Source organism: Paramormyrops kingsleyae, chromosome 5 (assembly GCF_048594095.1).
Source record: "Paramormyrops kingsleyae isolate MSU_618 chromosome 5, PKINGS_0.4, whole genome shotgun sequence".
Lineage (NCBI taxonomy): Eukaryota > Metazoa > Chordata > Actinopteri > Osteoglossiformes > Mormyridae > Paramormyrops > Paramormyrops kingsleyae.
Genome location: NC_132801.1, coordinates 38,715,513 through 38,734,932, shown reverse-complemented (window position 1 = coordinate 38,734,932; position 19,420 = coordinate 38,715,513). Strand labels below are relative to the sequence as shown.

The 19,420-nt window shown below is 40.2% G+C and overlaps 1 protein-coding gene across 3 annotated transcripts in view; it reads right to left on the bottom strand.

Annotated features, from left to right (window-relative positions):
- Positions 1–19,420, bottom strand: part of pkmyt1 (protein kinase, membrane associated tyrosine/threonine 1) — a 29,362-nt gene that overhangs the window by 6,970 nt on the left and 2,972 nt on the right. For all 3 annotated transcript variants that reach the window (XM_023791064.2, XM_023791065.2, XM_023791066.2), the window contains exons 2-10: positions 18,579–19,221; positions 18,242–18,473; positions 16,651–16,927; positions 13,055–13,161; positions 7,943–8,115; positions 7,570–7,799; positions 6,002–7,484; positions 3,312–3,519; positions 1,089–3,219 (exon numbers count right to left, since the gene is read on the bottom strand). In XM_023791064.2, coding sequence (XP_023646832.1) covers positions 7,139–7,484; positions 7,570–7,799; positions 7,943–8,115; positions 13,055–13,161; positions 16,651–16,927; positions 18,242–18,473; positions 18,579–18,947 — 1,734 coding nt within the window. In that variant the 5' untranslated portion in view covers positions 18,948–19,221 and the 3' untranslated portion in view covers positions 1,089–3,219; positions 3,312–3,519; positions 6,002–7,138. The remainder of the gene's footprint in view (positions 1–1,088; positions 3,220–3,311; positions 3,520–6,001; positions 7,485–7,569; positions 7,800–7,942; positions 8,116–13,054; positions 13,162–16,650; positions 16,928–18,241; positions 18,474–18,578; positions 19,222–19,420) is intronic.

Below are 19,420 nucleotides of genomic sequence, written 5' to 3'. Positions count from 1 at the left end.
GTCGCTATGGTCTTTACCCCTCCCAATTTCTTCTGCATTCAACATGTCTACTCCAAGTCCCAAATGTTGGCTTAATGTTGGCTTGTAATATATCCCAGATCTTGACTTGCACCATTTTTATGATATAGTCAACATTATTTGCTTCACGTGAGACTGGTCAAAATGTTTGGCTCATTGGCATATATAAAGATAACACTTAACAAGACAGGTTTTTCATATACTGGCAATTTTGGCCTCACATATAAAGGCTGTTTTTAAATCAATTTTAAATCTATGTCAGTAGTATGTTTTTTGATTAATACATCAACTTCCTGGGGCTTGCTGGGACACTAAAGAAGGCACTATATGTGAATTACATTAAATGAGTGTGCATATATGAAAAATACTACTGTAATATAGATGATATGGATTATAGTCTTTAGGCAAAGGGATTTTGTCTTATAGGCAAAGTTTATTCTTCTGACAATGTTGATTGTCCAAAAAGATTCACTCAGCAGACATTTTAGAGTAAACTGGGAAAAGAAGCATTTAAACTTAATAGGGAGTGAAACACACTGAAACCCAAATGACACTTTTCAATAAAATTATATATAGTACTTTGAGTGCTTTCACACTTGGTCGCATTTTAGCCATTAAAACAAACTCAGAACAATTAGTCTGCATTTTTGTGCATGTGTGAACACTCCAAATGAACTTACACCCCTTTAAAATAAATCAAACTGTTAGCTTTGAACACAAAGCGCTCTAGACTTGCCATAGGCAGATCACATGCTATTGCACAGTGATGCTATCTATAATCCAAAGAACTGAGTCCTCTTCAAAATAAAGTCACAATGTGAACTTTATATTCTCTTGGTCCACTTTAAGAGGGCTGAGTTTGGCTCATTTGAAAAGGACTACATGTGAAAACACCCAAAAACAGACAAAAAAAAGCTGTTTAAGTAATGTTCTTGTCTTTTTTTGTTCAGCCTTACCATTACAATTAGAGATGCACCGATCCGATATTCAGATCAGTATCGGCATCGATCCAGACATATTAAACAGATCGAGTATCAGCCATATGTGACCGATCCACAACTGATACTTACTTATTTAGTTTTCTGCAGTCTGTAGAAAGATAGCTCCTATTTCTTGTTAAATCGATTTGCACAATCAGTCGCTCAACAGCCCCTTCTCATTTTAGATGTTTTTTGAAAGCCTGGGTGTCACGCCAGATGCATGACAGTTGGCAACCTTGATTCCATGTGCGTCTCTGACTTTTGGCGTCTAGCGATTCAGTATTACTCGGGATTAGGAGCCCTTTGCATTCATAATTAATTTCTTTTTTCCCTTACAGTCCGCTGCCGTGGAACATTATGAAAACAGACCCAAAGCCCACAACCTGTGACCTCCAAATATTTACCCGCAACTGTATTTTCAAAATAGCTTAATTGGGCGGGAAAACCATGGACCTGGCAACTGTGTACTCAGTGGGTGTGAGCGTGGTGACTTCCGCCTGCTGTGACGTCATGCGTACGAGAAGCATAAGAACATCAGATCAAAAAGTGACGATCCAGAAGTATTTTATGCTTTTAACAACTAGTAGCACAGCGATTTGCAAGCTATGTAAAACCAAAGGATTGAGAGATGAAAGTAGTGTTTAGTGGAAAATCCCACTAAACGAGGCGCAAGTAATATGAAAAAAGCAATGGATGACTTGGGAGTCACTAGCTTAGACTGTTTTACGCATGCAGGGCATTAAAAAAAAATTTGTGTTCATCATGACATGTGTTCATACTTGACTTTACCCCAAAATACAAATTGTCATAGAATGTAAACTGAAGCTGAAAATGTGGCCAAAAAATGCCCATGTTTTAAAACCTCAATTGGGTCCCCAGGACCGACAATTGAACATAAGGCTTAAGCATTCGGCACTTGCGTATACACTCTTGGAAGATATTCAAACTGAACTGCAAATGCCTCAAAAATGCTTAAAGCAAGATGCACAAACGAGGTGGAAAAGTACATTATGTATATCTCTATTAGCCTAATGAAAGATTTTTTGGCATACATTTTTTTCGTTTGAATTTACAAATTTTCAAAAATAAAGCATACATATTTATAGGTTTATATATATATATATATACACACATTACATTAAAATATAAATGTAAAATAAGCTCTTGTATTGGAATTTGTATCAGTATCAGCAGTTGTGTATCGGAATTGGATCGGAACTGAAAAAATATGGATCGGTCCATCCCTAATTACAGTATGGCTTCTTCTACAACTAAACCAAACCCTAAGATAACTGACTAAAGTGAATTTTTTGATGTTTTTTAAGGTGACTTGACTGGCTGAAGCTTTTCCCGCACTGACTGCAGCAGTATGGTCTCTCCCCTGTGTGGTACCTCTGATGTATTTTCAGGTACCCTGACTGACTGAAGCCCTTCCCACACACAGCACAACAGTATGGTTTCTCTCCAGTATGCACTCGCTTGTGCTTCTTAAAGTCGCCTGCATGACTGAAACGCCTTCCACACTGTATGCAGCAATAAGGTTTCTCCCCTGTGTGACATCGCTGATGTATTCTAAGACTTCCCACTTTACTGAAGGCCTTCCCACACAAAATGCAATGATACTTTTCCTCATGCTTGTAATACGGTCTGTGCTTTTCAATATCTATACCAAAACTGCTTTTGTTTAAAGTACCAAGATTTGTGTGAATACACACTAGTCCATAAGAACTCAAACTAACTTGCTGAGGGTCTTCCTCTTGCGCTATGATGCTTTCTGAGTCTGTAGCATCATAAAATGAGTTTGTTGGCTGGATGACTGTTTGAAGAACTGTAGCACAATCAGCTGGCGGCTCTGATTTAGTTGTATTGGAAACAAAGTTTTGTTGTATGGTTGAAGTGTCTGGAGGAGTCACAAATGACACATGCTCAGTGTCACAATGCTCAGTGTCATCATGATCATCATCGCTCTTCACATACTGAAGATCAGATGTCAACAGAGCATCTTCAACAATTTGGGGAACTGTGACAGATTCTGTTATTGATTGAGCACTCTCGTGTTCTGGACCACTGATCTTCCCATAGATCAGGCTCCTGGGGTGATGTTCAATGAGCTCTAGCTTTTCCAGCTGCAGGGGGTCCACATCCTGCCTCAGAGTGGCGTTTGACTCCAGCCCACCAAGAGTCCCTCCTCCAGACACAGGTGACATAGTCACTTGTTCAGCTTCTCAAGAAAAGAGATACAAAGAAAACTGTTTGAACATCAACACAAAAGGCCTGCATCACAATTGGCTGCTGTTCATGTCTCAAACCTACCCACACTGACTCTCTTGAGCTTATCCTGGAGCTCCTGCAGCCTCCGCTTGAGGCTCTCGTTCTCTCTCTGCGTCCGAGCGGTCTTCTCCTGGTACTCCGACACGGTCTCTTTCACCACCTCCAGCACCTCATGCACGGCCACCGTCAGGAGCTTCGCCACACGGGCGTTCAGGCGCTCTATTTTAGACATCCTGCAAAACTCCAACTCCTTGAAAAGAAAAATATCATTGGACTAAATATACAGGACTGAGAGACTTAAAGACCATCTCTTTAACTAATACCATCACTAACAGCAATCGTTTACCGATTAATCAGCCAGGAAAAAAGTAAGCATTTTATGGCAATCGGCATCGACTGATTAATCAGACAACATGGTCGATATAGTGATGGCTGCGCGTGGCTGCAGATATTGAATCATGAAACGCTAAAGCGACAGCACCGAATGTGGTTGTTTTATTTTTCATTACTTTTAAAAAGCTGCATGATCTTGTTTAAAGTGAGATTAATAATTAATATTATTAATGATATTATATATTAAATTATTATTGTTTTTGTATATTAATGTTAAATATTTAAAGTTAAGCAGTTGTGTTACTCATTTGTTGTTTTTCTACTTTAAAAAATCGCTCTCCCCCACCCCCAACAAAATTGGCATCAGTATCAGCCACTGAAAAAATCATATCGGTCGAACTCTAACTGAAAGCAAAATATCAACAGCCATATCATCCTGATCTGAAACTACCCAGGCTTGGGCCTGGCTTGTACTTGGATGGGAGACCAATTAGAAAAGCCAGGAAGAGGTATAGTTGTCCTGTCCTGTGGTCTGCGTGGATGCCAATGCAGTGATGGGGACACTATGCCGTAAAATACAGCATTACTACAGCGTTTGGATGAAACCTAAAACCAATGTCCTGACTCTCTGAGGTCATAGAAGATCCTCTGGCATCTTTAGAAAGAGAATGGATGGTACTCTGATGTTCTGGGTAAATGCCTGCCCACTGTAGCCCTTTCAAATCTGGCCTCCTAATCATCCCCTATTTCAAACTAGTGAATTATTAGGCCTTAAGTTAGCTTCTTATTCGCAGCATCGCTAGAAGGGAATGTTTGCGCATGATACAGTTTTTACAAGACATTTTGGAAATACAAAATGTATGAATAAAAGGTTTGAGAATGTATATTAGTCTCCCTGTATTGAAAATGGTGGAATTACCTGGCCATAATGTGATTTTTCATTTGTAACGGTAAACTGGTCGCATGACACTTTGATCAATTGTTCACACTCATTTGAATAAGAAGCCATATTTCCAAATGGAATGCAGAGGTCTTATTCATCTTGGGTAAGGCAAATATGAAATGCATAGTACACAGCAGGCATGCCACTCTAATGACACTGAAATTAGCCTAGGCCAGATAGCTACCTAGCTGAAAACATGACAGTCTGGCCTAATTTCAGTGTTTCCTTACAATGGCATACCTGCCATTATATTGCACGACATAACATTTTATTTCGTATTTTCAAAATGTCTTAACTAAAACTGTGCAGCATGTGCAGCTGCGAACACTCCCCTATAAGGAAGCTGGAAGTAACTTTAGCCGTGAAAAAAAACGCTACGAAAAAGAAGCTAAACGAATCGGAAGCTGCAGATAAGTACCTAACATCAGCAGTGATCCGTAGCTCCGCCCACCGCCCCGATTAACATATATTCGCATGTAGTGAACTTGAAAATGAAAAGGCAAAGTAGAAAATGATAGGTCAAATTGGAAAATCAAAAGACAAAAGGGTTTTTAATTTTATTTTTTAATTTTTCACATCTGACTCATACACGAGTGGAAAATTTAAATGCAAATGCTCCTATTTCATTTTAATTATTGCAGGATTTTTGAGCACAGACTTTGGAAACTAAATGGCAAAGTGGAGATTGTATTTTCTTTTTATCATTTTCATTTTATTTTTTGCAGAAATACCTCCCATATAAAAGGCTTTGGATGTCTTGAAAAGTGTAGTATAAGTTAATATAGATAAATGTAACATTCATTCATATTTACATGTAAAAGTCAGTATCACTGATATTACTCAGTAATACTGTGTCAGTTCATCTTCTGCTTACTCAGTGCAGGGTTATGTAGAAGCTGGCGCGCGCGCGCGCGCGCGCACACGCACTGAATTCAGAGACGTCTAACTGAATGTCTATGAACAGCAGTGGAAAAACATACATCATGAAGAGAACGTGAAATCACCAAAAACGGACGTGCGAGGCCATGGTGAGCCAACGATGAATTATAAGCACTTCATAGTTAATGGGACAGCGCGAGTAAAAAAATGGAGATAAACATACTGGCATTCGGTATGCAAAACATCTACGGTATGTGTATTGCTTGGGGTGGATATCCCATTAAACATCGTTATTGTGCAAAATATGGGAAATGCGGAATGAAATGTCATTTTGGAGAAATATCATTCCACATCCACTTACGACACAGATCTATACAACATAACACATTTGACAGATTATTACAATCCTTGCAGTTTGAAGTCAAGTTTTATACAAAAGTTTAGGTTGCCCTCAGTTAGCCTGGACATTGCGCTTAGGTTTTAAGATCTGAGTAATCGAGTTAATTATAAACCTAATGCTATTCGCCACAAAGCTTCTGCTGTGAATAACGTCCACGACCAAATCGAGCCAACCTACCTTTTCCTACAGTTTCCTTAAAACTCGCCGTCTTCAGGTGGAAGTGATATATATATATATATATTTTTTTTGAGTTTCAGTAACAACTAGAAAATCCGGATAATTATGTGGCGAAAGAAAATAAACGCTGGGGAATCCTGGCAGCAGTATTGTAAACAGAAATTAATCACATTTAGACTAGTAAATCAATGTGCATAAGATAGTATTCGTCATTATATATTTTATCTTAGGAGAAACACAAAAACCACGGCAAGAACCACCAAAGACTATTATGAACAACGACTTGCTGCAAAACGCCTAAGCTTTACTTATTCGCGGAGTAATTTTGCACCTTAGATACGCAGTCTAGCGCTGTAGTGCCACCCACCGCCGTGGAGGGCAAACAGCGACAAACGTGCCAAATTCTTTCCCCAGTTTTTCCCAGTCTCAATTGCTGCCTGCGAACATCCAGGAAAACAATTTAAACAAAATAAGGCCATTGGCTTACGCCACTAAGTCCTCTTGCACTCATGCTCAGATGCAGAGTTATGAGAAAGTACCAATTATTATGAAAAAAAATGCAGCTTCACCATAGACTACTGTTAGGTGAATGCAGAACTTTTTCGGGACCATTTCAAAAGGAAAACTTACTTAGATTGCATACTTTCCACTAGCAAAGGTCAACTTTGACTTTCCAGACTTCATTAAAAGTATCCAAGAACCTTAAATAAAATGTGTGTAAACTTTTCCAATTCTTAAATTGATTTACTTCTCTGTAAAGACATACACTGCATGAATAGAAAAAGCAATTTACAGCTAATAATTTTCCCTTTCTGCATTTCTCCTTAGCAGTTCAAGCATTTTTACAAAACGTAGCCAACCACAATGCTGTCAAACTGGGAAAAATCTGACAATTAAGTATTGCCCCTTATGCCCGGGCTTAATATCTTTCCATGTTTACTTTGTAAACCTTATTTTAAATCAAGATCAAAACACACTCATCTGAAGAGGTTTCAAAAATAATAATGAACTTGTTAAAACAATTAATGGAAAAAATGATCAAATAAGAGTTTCATACATTTGTAAAATCCAATATCAGCCAGTTCACTTTCCATTGTTTTTTTAATGAGGGCAGATGTGCAGCAGTGACCTGCTACTTCAGGTTTGCCCCTCCAGTGATGTTTCATCAAACATACTGAGCAGGTTCTTGGGTTCGAAGGCCGTCCTTGGGCAGGAATCAGGTCTGATCCATTTGGGGATGGGGCTGTGATTGACTAAAGGAGGATCGTCATGCGTGCCGTTAGGACTGGGCCCATCAGACGGTGACAAGCTGTGCATGAGTGTCCTTGTCATATTTAAAGAGCTTGAGCTGTTGGGTGTGGTTGTGATGTTCCAGCTGCGGACAGGGCTGTGTCTGGGAGTCCGTGTAGCCCCATGATAAGAGTCCGAAGAAACTTTTGGGAGTGGAGTGGAGGTGCTTCCTAGCGACAGCCGTGATTGAACTCTGCCGGGGACACAAATCAAACAATATCAGTTGAAAATTTGTCAGCAGTACAAGCATTAAGGATGACAGCCTCAAACTGTGTTACCTCTGAGAGAAGCTGGGAGAGTCATCAAGCCTTACTGCATCAGGCAGAAAAACAAGCTCTTCCTCCAGGCTGCACGTGTCTGTGTGCAAGACGCTCAGTGCTTGTGTGCTGTAGTCTCCATCCCGCTCCCAGCTGTCTCGAGGAGGTGTGCATGGTACTGAGGGAGTAGGTACACGGAGGAACGGGAACCGGAAAGAGGACAGGAGCCTCCATCCAAACGACACCACCGACTAAGAAAAATGGAGGGGAAACACTGGGGCAGCTTTATAACAATCGCATGGATGGTCCATTAGAATAAGCAGACAATTCACCAGATAGTAAAATGGCTAATGTTAGTTAGCAAATTGTTAGGGTTAAACAGGGGAGGTTTTACCTGACAGAAAGAGAAGAAGAAGAGCAGAGATTCCAGCAGGAAGAGTGAAACTTGCCGTTTCAGCCTCTGTCTTCTCACTGCTGGGAGGGTCAGGAGCTGCAGGACTGTGGCCCTCGCCGAGGGCTCTGGGGCCAACATCATCTTCAGAACTGACTGCAGCTCACTGGATAGGACTAGACATTTATGTATGATTAGGACTGCATTTGTTACGCACTCTTATATGGAGTTTTAGACAAAAACAGTGTATAAATAGGCAGGTCATTATCAATTATATCAATAAATGAGTAATCTACTAAGTTGGTAGATTACTCATTTATTGATATAATTGATAATGACCTGCCTATTTATACACTGTTTTTGTCTAATTTTATATATATATATATATATATATATATATATATATATATATATATATATATATATATATATATATATAATGTGCACATACATACACACACACACAAAACATGTTTACTCAGTCATAGGAAACATAACTTAGTAAGCTTTATAATTATAATGATGGTTCTCAAGATTCTCCAGATTATCAAGATTCTCAAGATTCTTTATTCGTCACATGTAGTTATAGCTGGTAAAACATACAGTGAAATGTGTTTCCCTGGCTGAAAAAAGTACTCTCCGGCTGTGCTAGACATACCAAAAAATGAGAGGTAAGAAATAAGTACTAACAGAGGATAAGTATAAAATAAGAGGAAAAAACGAATTTATATACATATTTCTACAGAAGTACAGATGCATTTACTATGTAATAAATAATGTGCCATAAGGTGCAGACAAGGTAAGGTGCAGATGTGCCATGAGGTACAGATATTTTTATAATTTCCAGATGTAAGAAATTAAGTTATAGTAGATTGTGTGTCGTTGTCCGTTATGTGTTGTGTGTGTAGTTGTCCATCATGTTGTCCAGTTATGTGCTGTGGTTTAGGAGTCTCACTGCTTGTGGGTAAAAACTCCTCCTAAACCGTTCCGTTCTTGTTTTCAGGCTACAAAGGGGTTTCCCAGACCTCAGTAGCCTGAACAGTTTATGAGCGGGATGGCTGGAGTCACTAGTGATCCTGATGGCCGGGGATCTGCACCTTTCAGTGTAGATGTGCTGCAGTGCTGGTACAGGGGTTCTCATGGTGCGTTCTGCTGTGCGCACTACCTTCTGCAGGGCCTTCCGTTGCTGTACAGTGCATTTCCCGTACCACACCGTGATGTTGTTGCACAAGATGCCCTCAATGACTCCAGTGTAGAATCTCCTCTGGATGTTTTCGGAGATCTTAAACCTCTTTAGACGCCTCAGATGATAGAGGCGCTGTCTGCCTTTGCTGATGAGGAAGTCCGTGTGTGTATTCCAGGTGAGGTCCTCAGTAATGCGGACGCCGAGGTATTTGAAGTGGGAGACTCTCTCCACAGGCGTTCCGTTGATCTGGAGGTGGGTGTGAGTTTGTCTCCCTGTCTCCTGAAGTCAATCACCATCTCCTTTGTTTTACTGATGTTCATGGAGAGGTGATTTGCCTTACACCACTTTGCTAGACCGTCCACCTCACACCGGTAGGTCCTCTCGTCATTCCTGGAGATGAGTCCTACCACCACTGTGTCGTCGGCAAACTTCACAATGGAGTTAGTGGGGTGCCTGGCCTTGTAGTCCGCGGTGTAGAGGGAGTAGAGAAGGGGGCTCAGCACACATCCCTGGGGGGCCCCTATGTTCAGTGTGAGTGTATGGGAGTACACATCCCCTATTCTCACTGACTGTGGTCTCGCGGTCAGGAAGCTGTGTATCCACCTGCACAAGGACGTACTGAAACCCAAGTCCTGGAGCTTTTCCGAGAGGGTGTGGGGGACTATGGTGTTGAATGCGGAGCTGTAGTCTATGAACAGCATTCTCACATAGTTACCACATCCCTCATCAAGATGGCTCAATGTGGTGTGCAGGACCTGTGCAACAGCGTCTCCGGTGGATCTGTTTGTCCGGTATGCAAACTGCAACGAATCAAAGTCGGAGGGAAGGAAGCAGCTGATGAAGGGTTTCATGAGCCTCTCGAAGCACTTCATCACTACAGATGTCAGGGCTACTGGGCGATAATCATTGAGGCTGGCTGGGCGGGTGTTCTTCGGGATCGGAACAATCACTGGTTCCTTTTCAACATTATTGAATATACATTTACAAAAATACTATCGTTAACCGCTGCTATTGCATGAGCTCTGCATGTGGCAAGAAAGAGTGTCTATAGAGTGTCTATGACTAACCTTGCATTATTGGGTAAGTCCATCAAACATGAATGTCTCTTAAATATTGCAATAGAAATTTTAAATTAAGTTCTGCTTTGCAATACTGATATATGACTGTATTTTCATTTACTTTTAATGTGAAATGCTACCACTAGGGGTGTAACGGTTCACAAAAATCACGGTTCGGTTCGATACGACACAGTGGTGTCACGGTTCGGTATGTTTTCGGTAAAGCAAAAAAAAAAAATGCCAGATAATTTCTTTGATTTTTTTCACTTTTTTTATTTATTAAAACATCAAAAAAGTATGATCTTTTTTTTTTTCTTTTACTTTAAACAATGATGAAGCTATTCTTCACCCATCTTCTGAGGTTTCTTTTTAGCAGCAAATAAAACAAAACAAAACCTCCTTTATAACCAAAACCAAAAAGCTCCTGATAAAAAAAAAATATGTAATTTTGTAGTAGTTATAAACTAATAGAAAGAAAAGAACAATTTTGTTTTTATATGAAACTCAGTTTCAATCAATTTTTAAGTTTTTTTTCCAGAAAGATGAGTGTGTCCACATTTTATCCACCACTCTCTTGCCATCACCCTCATAACTTACAGGGAAACCAAAGTGCTCCCAAACTCCAGACCTGTTGGTTAGAGGAGGATCCTCTATTTCTGGTCTCATAATTGCATTAACGTTACTAGCCATTTTGCAACGAGCTAGTGCAGCAAATGCCTGACTGACTGGAGTAGTGTTTGAGGGTGGGAGAGGCAGTCAACACGTTGCCTGTCACGTCGTTTGGGCTGCCTTGTTGAGCGTAGTAGCACTGAAAACATTATATTTTACACACTTTATTCTCTTTTATTTTTTCTCAAATATAACCCTCTGGAGTCTAAGGGTAGGGAACACACTTTCACTGACTGGGGCATGATCACACATTTCATTCAATAGCATAAACTTAATTCATGGCAAATAAATTATTTCTTATATATTTGTTTTGGCATTAAACTCATCTTAATCTTAGTGTACTTTGTAAATATGTCAGATTTATGTTAAGTTTGTAATTCGACATCAAAGTATAGACATTGCAAAATGCAGCTTGGAATAATTGCAGACACATAATAAAAGTACATAGTAAGCAATGCTGGCAGTTTGTTTTGATCCAAGATATCTGATCAACAAAGTCTTGGCTACATGAAGATGACTAAATGGTATAGTTGCAACATTCAGTTGGATTTATAAATAAGAAAAACTGAACTCATGTCACTATTTCTGGCTCATTTCATTGAATATGTAGCAACTTTCATGTGTATGAATGAGCCATTGTCACCTGGCCACGTCCCTCCCCCCCTTTTATGGCTCTGACTGGAATGTTTCTGGATCGCGTTTCACCGTTGCGCTGTTAATAAAATTAGCATGGGAATGCGATTTGAATACGCGCTAATATGGCTATTTAGAATGTGAATAGCGATCTTCGGGTGAGTCCGGTACTATACGCTAGTGTTGTAGTCAAGACCGCCTAAACCGAGACCAAGACATTGCCGAGACCGGAGGGTACCAAGACCAAGACCAAGACACACTAAGGCGAGACCAAGACCAGGACTGGTCGAGACCAAGACCGAAAACAGACTAGGGCTAGAATCGACATCACATTACCCAGATCAACTGTAGAGAAAAAAGGTATTGTTGTAAAGTGTCATTACCCAGATGTGTCATAGTTAAGAGACCTGATGGAAAATAATATTCTCAGCAATCCTCTCCTATAACCATTTTATCAGACCTTGTCAAGGGAAAGAGATGGGATGTACCAGAAAGATGTTCATATTAAGTCTCTTATACCAGGGACAGAGGCCTCGGGTAAGCTATGAATACAGCTATGTAATGATCCTTTGCTTTGAATTGAAGAGAATGAGCCTCCAGATTGACTTGCACCTCCAAGACCGTGCTTTCTAATCAATGTAAAATACCTAATTTATTTGAATTATAACTATGCTATAGACTTTGCGGACATTTTCGGAAATTTCTTTGCCGATGTATGATACGATGTGTATGATGTGTGTGGACTGTGAAGCACTGGCAGTGTCCGTGGAGAAAATGTATAACATGTAACGTTTTTGAAATGGATGCATCTGACTGGTTGCATTTGAATTGAGGCGCGTAATAAATAATGATACTGTTCTGTGAGGATGTGCAGTTTTCTCTTTTTTTCCCCATCCCATCGATACCGCTATGTCCGAGACCAAGACAAGACTGAGACCAAATAGAGTCGAGACCAAGACAAGACCGAGACCACAAAAAATTGGTCTCGAGACCGGTCTCGAGACCAAGACCGGTCTCAAGAGCTACAGCATTACTATACGCTCCCGATGCAGGTAAATCAAAGTAAGGTGACATGGTTTATTTTCTTGCCAATTTAGCCTAATTTAAAAAACTTTAATACTTCCGACAATGGACATTTTCAAAAGACGACCGATTACGGATTTAGTCAGCGTTTTTTTCATGTTTCTATAAGATTTCAGCGAGTTATGAACTGAAATAGACAAAAAAAGTATTTTTCTGAATCGTTCGGTTTGTAATGCGTACCGAACCAGAAGCCTCGTACCGAACGGTTCAATACGAATACGCATATCGTTACACTTCTAGCTAACACACAACTGATGCTTTCACTCTTTATTTGGACCCACATCCAGAATGCGTGGTCCCCCTTCCGTCATATTGCTGAGTAATCGAGAAGGAAAATGTTAACCGATGTTTAATAAACCAAGCAATTGTGTTTGAGTAAGCATGGCAGCTCTAGTTACTGAACATCCCCCCAACATCATATACAATAGCCAACAGGTACTGTCAAAAATGGCATGCAAAGAATAGAACACAATGACATACACCCACCATTTGTAAACTCAGTAGGTAGGTTTCCCTGTCTGAGCTCCTGCCAGCCATCTCCTCCTTTAGGCACCTCGATATTACAGGCCAACTCCAAGATGGACACACCTAGACTGAGGCACAGAGAAGGGGGGCATGGAACAAATCAGAGTGTAAGACACCCCAATGACACAGGTCACTAAATGGAGGGAATGCACATGACATGACAGTAAGTAGAAATCAATGTGATTACACCCACTGAGTGGCAAAAAGACTGGGTGGCAACGTTAGCGTGCAGCTTGGATGCTGCAAAAACATCTAAAAAGAAAAAGCTGTTCCACAACTAACAGTACAGATCGATTTAAGAAGAAATAGAAACATTTTAGACAGTTTAAATGGACTTCACATTCATTCACTTACATTTTGCCCAAATTACCTTAATTCCGACAAGTTACCCGATAAGGCCGGTAACCCTGCTTCGTAGTACAGGCCATTGGTTTTGAAATGTGTTTTTGTGGTTGTCATCTCATGTCAGTTAGTGGCATTTTTTGGTAAAAATAAATAAATAAAAATAAAAAATACCATAAGTTATATACTGTATTAATTACTTAATTAAATATTTAACATCATTCATTTACATTCTGCTTAACTGGGAAGTTTTTGTCAGCATTTATTTAAAAACATCCATGATGAGCATTGTGTTCTACAAATGTGTGGAATTATTAGATAGAAAAACTCAGTTTTCCTTATAAGGGCTGAAGCTGCCAATAATTGAAAAACTACCATTAATTTAATAACTGCCAATACTGTAATAATATGCCCATTCTTAATGTAATAAAAGCCAAAAAATATAATAAATTGCTGATGATGTAATAAAATATCCAAAAAACATGTCACATTATTGGTTATTATATTACTTTTATTACACAGAGAACTGAAAAATGACTATCAGTAATAAGTTAATTAATGATGGTTTTTACATTACTAGCTGCTACAGGGGCTACTCCATAAAACAAGTTTAGAGAATTACCAGGAACCCTGATTGCTGGCCACATATCAGTGTCCATGGTCCTTTGGGAAGCTGTAGAGATCCCTGTAGAGTAGGGCTGGGCATTGGCACAGATGCTCCGACTCAATTCGATTCACAAGCTCACAATTCGATTTGAGTTTGATTTGACATCAATCCCATAACAGTGAGATATGAAATACTATAGCAGCTTTCCATACAGAGATTTTTAAAAGGCTCTAAAGGCAACATAAATTTACAAATGCAGAGTCACTGCAAACAAACAGTAACAACCACTAAAGAAGGTTGAAAGGCTTATATAGCAAAATCTTTATTTGAGAAACATATGGATATAGTTCCTTAAAAACAAAACCAGCCTGTCTTCAAGCACAAAAAAATTACTTCCGGCAGAAAATAAAAGCTGAAAATAAAACTGGGCAAGTGTAAAACTCGCATGCCATTTTTTAGAAGAATTAGTTAAAGATATATGCCGAAAATTAGAATCTTTCTATTTGAGAAACATACAGGTATTGTTTAGGGTTGGAAATCGGCCATGAATCTATTTGATTTCAATAAATAATTTCCAAATTGGATTCATTTTCTATTCTCTATTCAATTTGCATTTAAGACATATTCAATAATGTGTGATCCAACCAGACTGGTTGTAAAAATGACAAAAGGCAAAGCACTGTAGCATTAACATTACAGTAGCGCAATTGTTACCTTTACATGACGAAAATAAGATAATGAAAATGAATAAGCATGAAATTTCTTGTACACGCTCATGAATACAGTGGTACCTCGGTTCTCGAACTTAATCCGTTCCTGACTCCGGATCGAATTTGTCCCATAAGAAATAATGGAAAACCAATTAATTGGTTCCCAGCCCCCCAAAAATTACACCTAAATATGTATTTTTTATTTATTTTTTTGCATTTAAACACAAAATGAACAGGATAAAACAAGAAGAGCATTTTTTTCTTAATGGCTTCCAAAACGATAAAGATCTTATCCCAACATTACCCCAGTCCTGCCCCGATCGTCCGCTCCTTCCGTGTGCCACGCCCCCTCGTTAACCTCGTGTGGGATCCCCATGTGATCAGCTGTTTCTGGTTGTTGTCATTAGTCCTCTGTATTAAGTCCGCGTTTCAGTTTGTTTCCCCAGTCCGGTCATTGGGTGCGTTCAACTTGCTTACAGCGCTGGCTTAAAGCAACGCATTCTGATCCTGACGCAATGCATTATGGTTAGATGCATTGCGACCTCTCACCCGGCTGCACAAACTGGACCCGCCTCCGTGACGACACACCTTTGCCCTTATTGGCTGAAGAGTTTAGTTACACGCATGACGTTTGTATCCCAGGCAGTTCCGATGCGTAATCTGCTATTTCTCCCGAATATCACGTAAAGCAGTGAGAACTGGTTTTCAGTTAATTTACCTGGCAAAATAAAGTTTAAATAAATTATCTAATAGTACATGTAAGTTAATGGTTTATTTATTGTTAGTTACTCTAATGTTGGGCTGCTTTATTTGGTTAATCGTCCAGTCTGTGAAGAAGGCATTCAAGTAAGAATTGCACTGTAGTATGACTCATTATATTAGGTCAGGGTTCACGGTTCGACTTCTGATATTCAGATCGAGTTCTAGGTCAAACTGGTTTGTTCGACTTTCAAGAAATTTGAGTTCTAGTGAGTTCGAGAACCGAGGTACCACTATATACCGAGATATTTCGTCCACACTTCTCCCTCTGCAGTTCTTGTACCCAGACAGAAATAAATTATACCTCCAGACTTTGTTGCTTTCATTTGCTTCAGTGTTACCCAAAAAACAAATTACTAATAATATTCTCATAACTGACAGAAGGTCACATTCCTATTTTCGCTTTACATCATTTGCTTTTATTTCATTTTATTTTGCTTTCATATAATGTTATTTTGCATCACTGTAAGTAGTGCACTGAATATGACTGGTGTAAGAATAAAACTACTTGAGTCCTCCACTATCATGACTGACAATGTACCGCGATAGTATTGCGCAATTGCATTTCGCTGCTATTGCAACCCTCCTTTAAGTAAAAGAGAATATAGTGTCACCTACGTGAAAAAAATTCAGTCACAGGGAAAAGGCTTAAGATGAATCAATATCGAATCGTCAAAATCAGGATCACTATTATGGATGACTTCCTCACCCCTACTGATGAATGTAATTGCTTTTAATTTAAGCTGATAATCACTTGTTTTGCAGTTTCCCTGACTGTTTTGAGTCTCGGTCCGCCTGAGGGGGGTGTGTTCCAGCAGGCAAGTGATGTCAATGCATACCCTCAATAAGTAATAAACCTGAACAGAATGTGCATTCAGTGCCAATATGAGAGCATAAAAAAACAAACACGGCCCAATATACACATAAAAATATAAATGGTAATAAGATATTCTCAGTGAAATACGATGTCGTTATTAGGGGTAATTATACATACAGAAACACTGAAGTTGAAAAAGCATACAGCAGATACACACAATAATTTGTTTTGAAAAGATGCATTAAATGCATCAAGAGCTCAAGCAGAATGGTTAAGTAGCAGCATAGTGAAGTGAGCAGTGCACAGGAGCACGCAGTCGTACCTGAAGACGTCAGCAGCCAGACTGTATTGCCCCCTCAGAAGCTCTGGGGCCATGTATCTTGGGTCCCCTTCCTGCCCTTCTTCCAACTCACTCTTCTCCCTCCCAGAATCTCCACAGCTGAGTCTGAGCATGAGCCCAAAGTCGCCCAGTTTGAGCCGACCCGAGCGAGTCAGAAAGACGTTGGCGGGCTTGAGGTCCAGATGGGCAAAGCCCTGTGAGTGGAGGTGCTGCAGAGCTGACAGCAGATCGCAGAGAAACCCCCACGCCTCAGCCTCGCCTGTAAAGGAAGGATACAACCTAAACCTACAGCACCGCCTCTTAGAACAGGGGTGGGGAACCTGTCCCATGGAGGACCGGGGTGGGTGACGGTTTTTGGGATCACCTCCCGTTTTTGGGGATGTCCTTCGGACGACCGTGTTACTATGAAAAATAAAGAAATCCTTCAAATATCAATCGTTATGACAGCTTCCTGGAATACCATTTAAAATAAATATTTAAGTTATATATTTATTTCTTAATGTTCCATTAGGATGTCTAGAGGACGTCCTTTTAGGATGACATCCTGTCCAACAGAGGACGACCTAAGGACGACCGTGTTACTATGAAAAATAAACACAGCGAATGCGAAGCTGAGACTGAAGCATTACCCTTTGTTTCCGCTGAGAGATGTGCCGCGTGACTCATTTCCCCACGCGTACAAGTTCTCTTAGGTCGGCGTTCACGATTTGACTTCTGAGATTCAGACCGACTTCTAGGTAATTTTTTTTCGAACTGCTTGGTTCGACTTAAGAACTTCGAGTTCTAATGGGTTTGAGAACTGAGGTACCACTGTACTTTAAGATTTTAAGGATCTGTAACCCGTAACCTGCATTATTCAATAGCAATACAAGTAATGAGATGACTGTGACTTGGAGTTAGAGATTATTATTGATTTACTTTGGCTCACAAACTGTGTAAGATAACTGGATGCCACGTTCCTCATAACTAGGGCTGATCGATTATATCAATAATCAAGTAATCTACCAATTAATCTGATGATTCATTGAATCATTTATATATTATATTATATATTCACAAAAGATTATATGGTGAATATGTACCATATTATGTAAGATAATGCAGATAAATGACAGGGCTAACTGTTTTATCAGCGATTATTAATATTTTTACATAGCGGAATTGCAGAAAGTAAATTAAACAAAATAATTTAAGCGCACATGATGACAAGGACAGGCTGGCTACTTCAAGAGGCTAAATGGCACACAGCTATGGCGAATTAATGGCATTATTGGTGTCTGTCAAACCTGAAAGTCTTCTTTCAATATATATTTGCATTGCAATCATTCTGTGGTGATTGTGAAGTGCTACCACACAACTGATGGTTTTCACTCTTTATTTTTGCCTTCATCCACTATGCGGCATCACCCTTCTGTCATATTGCCGATTAATCAAGAAGGAAAATTTTGATCAGTGTTTTTTAGTAATCGAGTAATTGAGCTTAATCGAGTAATCATGACAGCTCTACTCATAACTGCCCCTGTGTTCCTATCAGCATAGGGATGTCCAGGACACTCCAAAGCCTTTTACTCACCTAGGCTGGTGGCTTCTGCATGCATTAGAAGGCTGGCACAACAGAGCTCAGTCTGGATATAAAGACGGGCCCTCTCCTCCCAGGCAGCCCGAAAGCCGAGGATGTAAGGGTGGGAGCCCAGGATCTCATGGTTCCTGGCCTCACGCAGACTTCTCTGCCTGTCCTCACTGCCTCTAAAGCGCTGGACAGTGCGCTTCACAGCATATAGCTGTCCATCCTGCAGACTAAGCACCTAGGACCAGAAGATGAACCACAGGGGAGAAATTAATTCAGCACTTTCCCCTCTCCCTGTACCTTCACCATTCACTTTTATGAAGGTATAGACTGTGTGACTTACCTTGTACACCTCCCCAAAGGAGCCCCTGCCCAGCAAGCCCAGGTTAGTGAAGCACTGGTTGAAGTAGGACTGGGGTCGGCTTGGGTCATACAGTGATGGAGAAGGTGGGGTTTGGGAGAGGGAATGGGATAGTGGTGTCCAGGGAGACGGGGGTCGCTGGGGAAATACCCGACTGACAGATGGGACCCATTTTGGGGGGGGGCGAGGGGGCAGCGAATGTGCGAGCAAAGGAGGAGGAGTAAGGGACAAGGAGGAAGGGGAGGATGAAGAGAATGGAAGCCTTCTTTTTTTTAGAGAGAAGGATTGCTGGGCCTGGGAGAAATGTTCTGGGAGGGGGAGAGGAGTGGTGGTGAGTTTGGGGTCTGACATGGCCAGAGGAAGCAGCACTGACCAGTCTGCAGAAAGATGTAAAGCCAAGTGCTGATTAATGGCACAGGGGATCAAAAATAAAATAATAAAACACGACTTAAAAAAAAGCTGTTGAGTCTAATAACAAAGAAACAATAATAAAGGGGTGGACCAAAGACAGGCGGAGAATAGCAGCAGAGATCGTCAAACTGGCTGAGGGCTTATGATTACATAAAGGATGGGACAAAAGCAGCCTCCTCTTTGCTCCAGTTAAACCCAGCAGACAGGAGAAAAGCTGTGGAACCAGGAAAAAGACAAATTACTGACTGTCCAGAACATGGAATCTGGGCCTATATTCCATTAATTAGCTGGATACTAGTTAGTGAATGAAGCAGATATTAAGGCTAATGCTCTTTTATTCCAACAGTGGTACCTGTAGTTATTTTTATTATTGCAATTCTAATGCAAACTAGGAAAGAGTATTACAAACCACC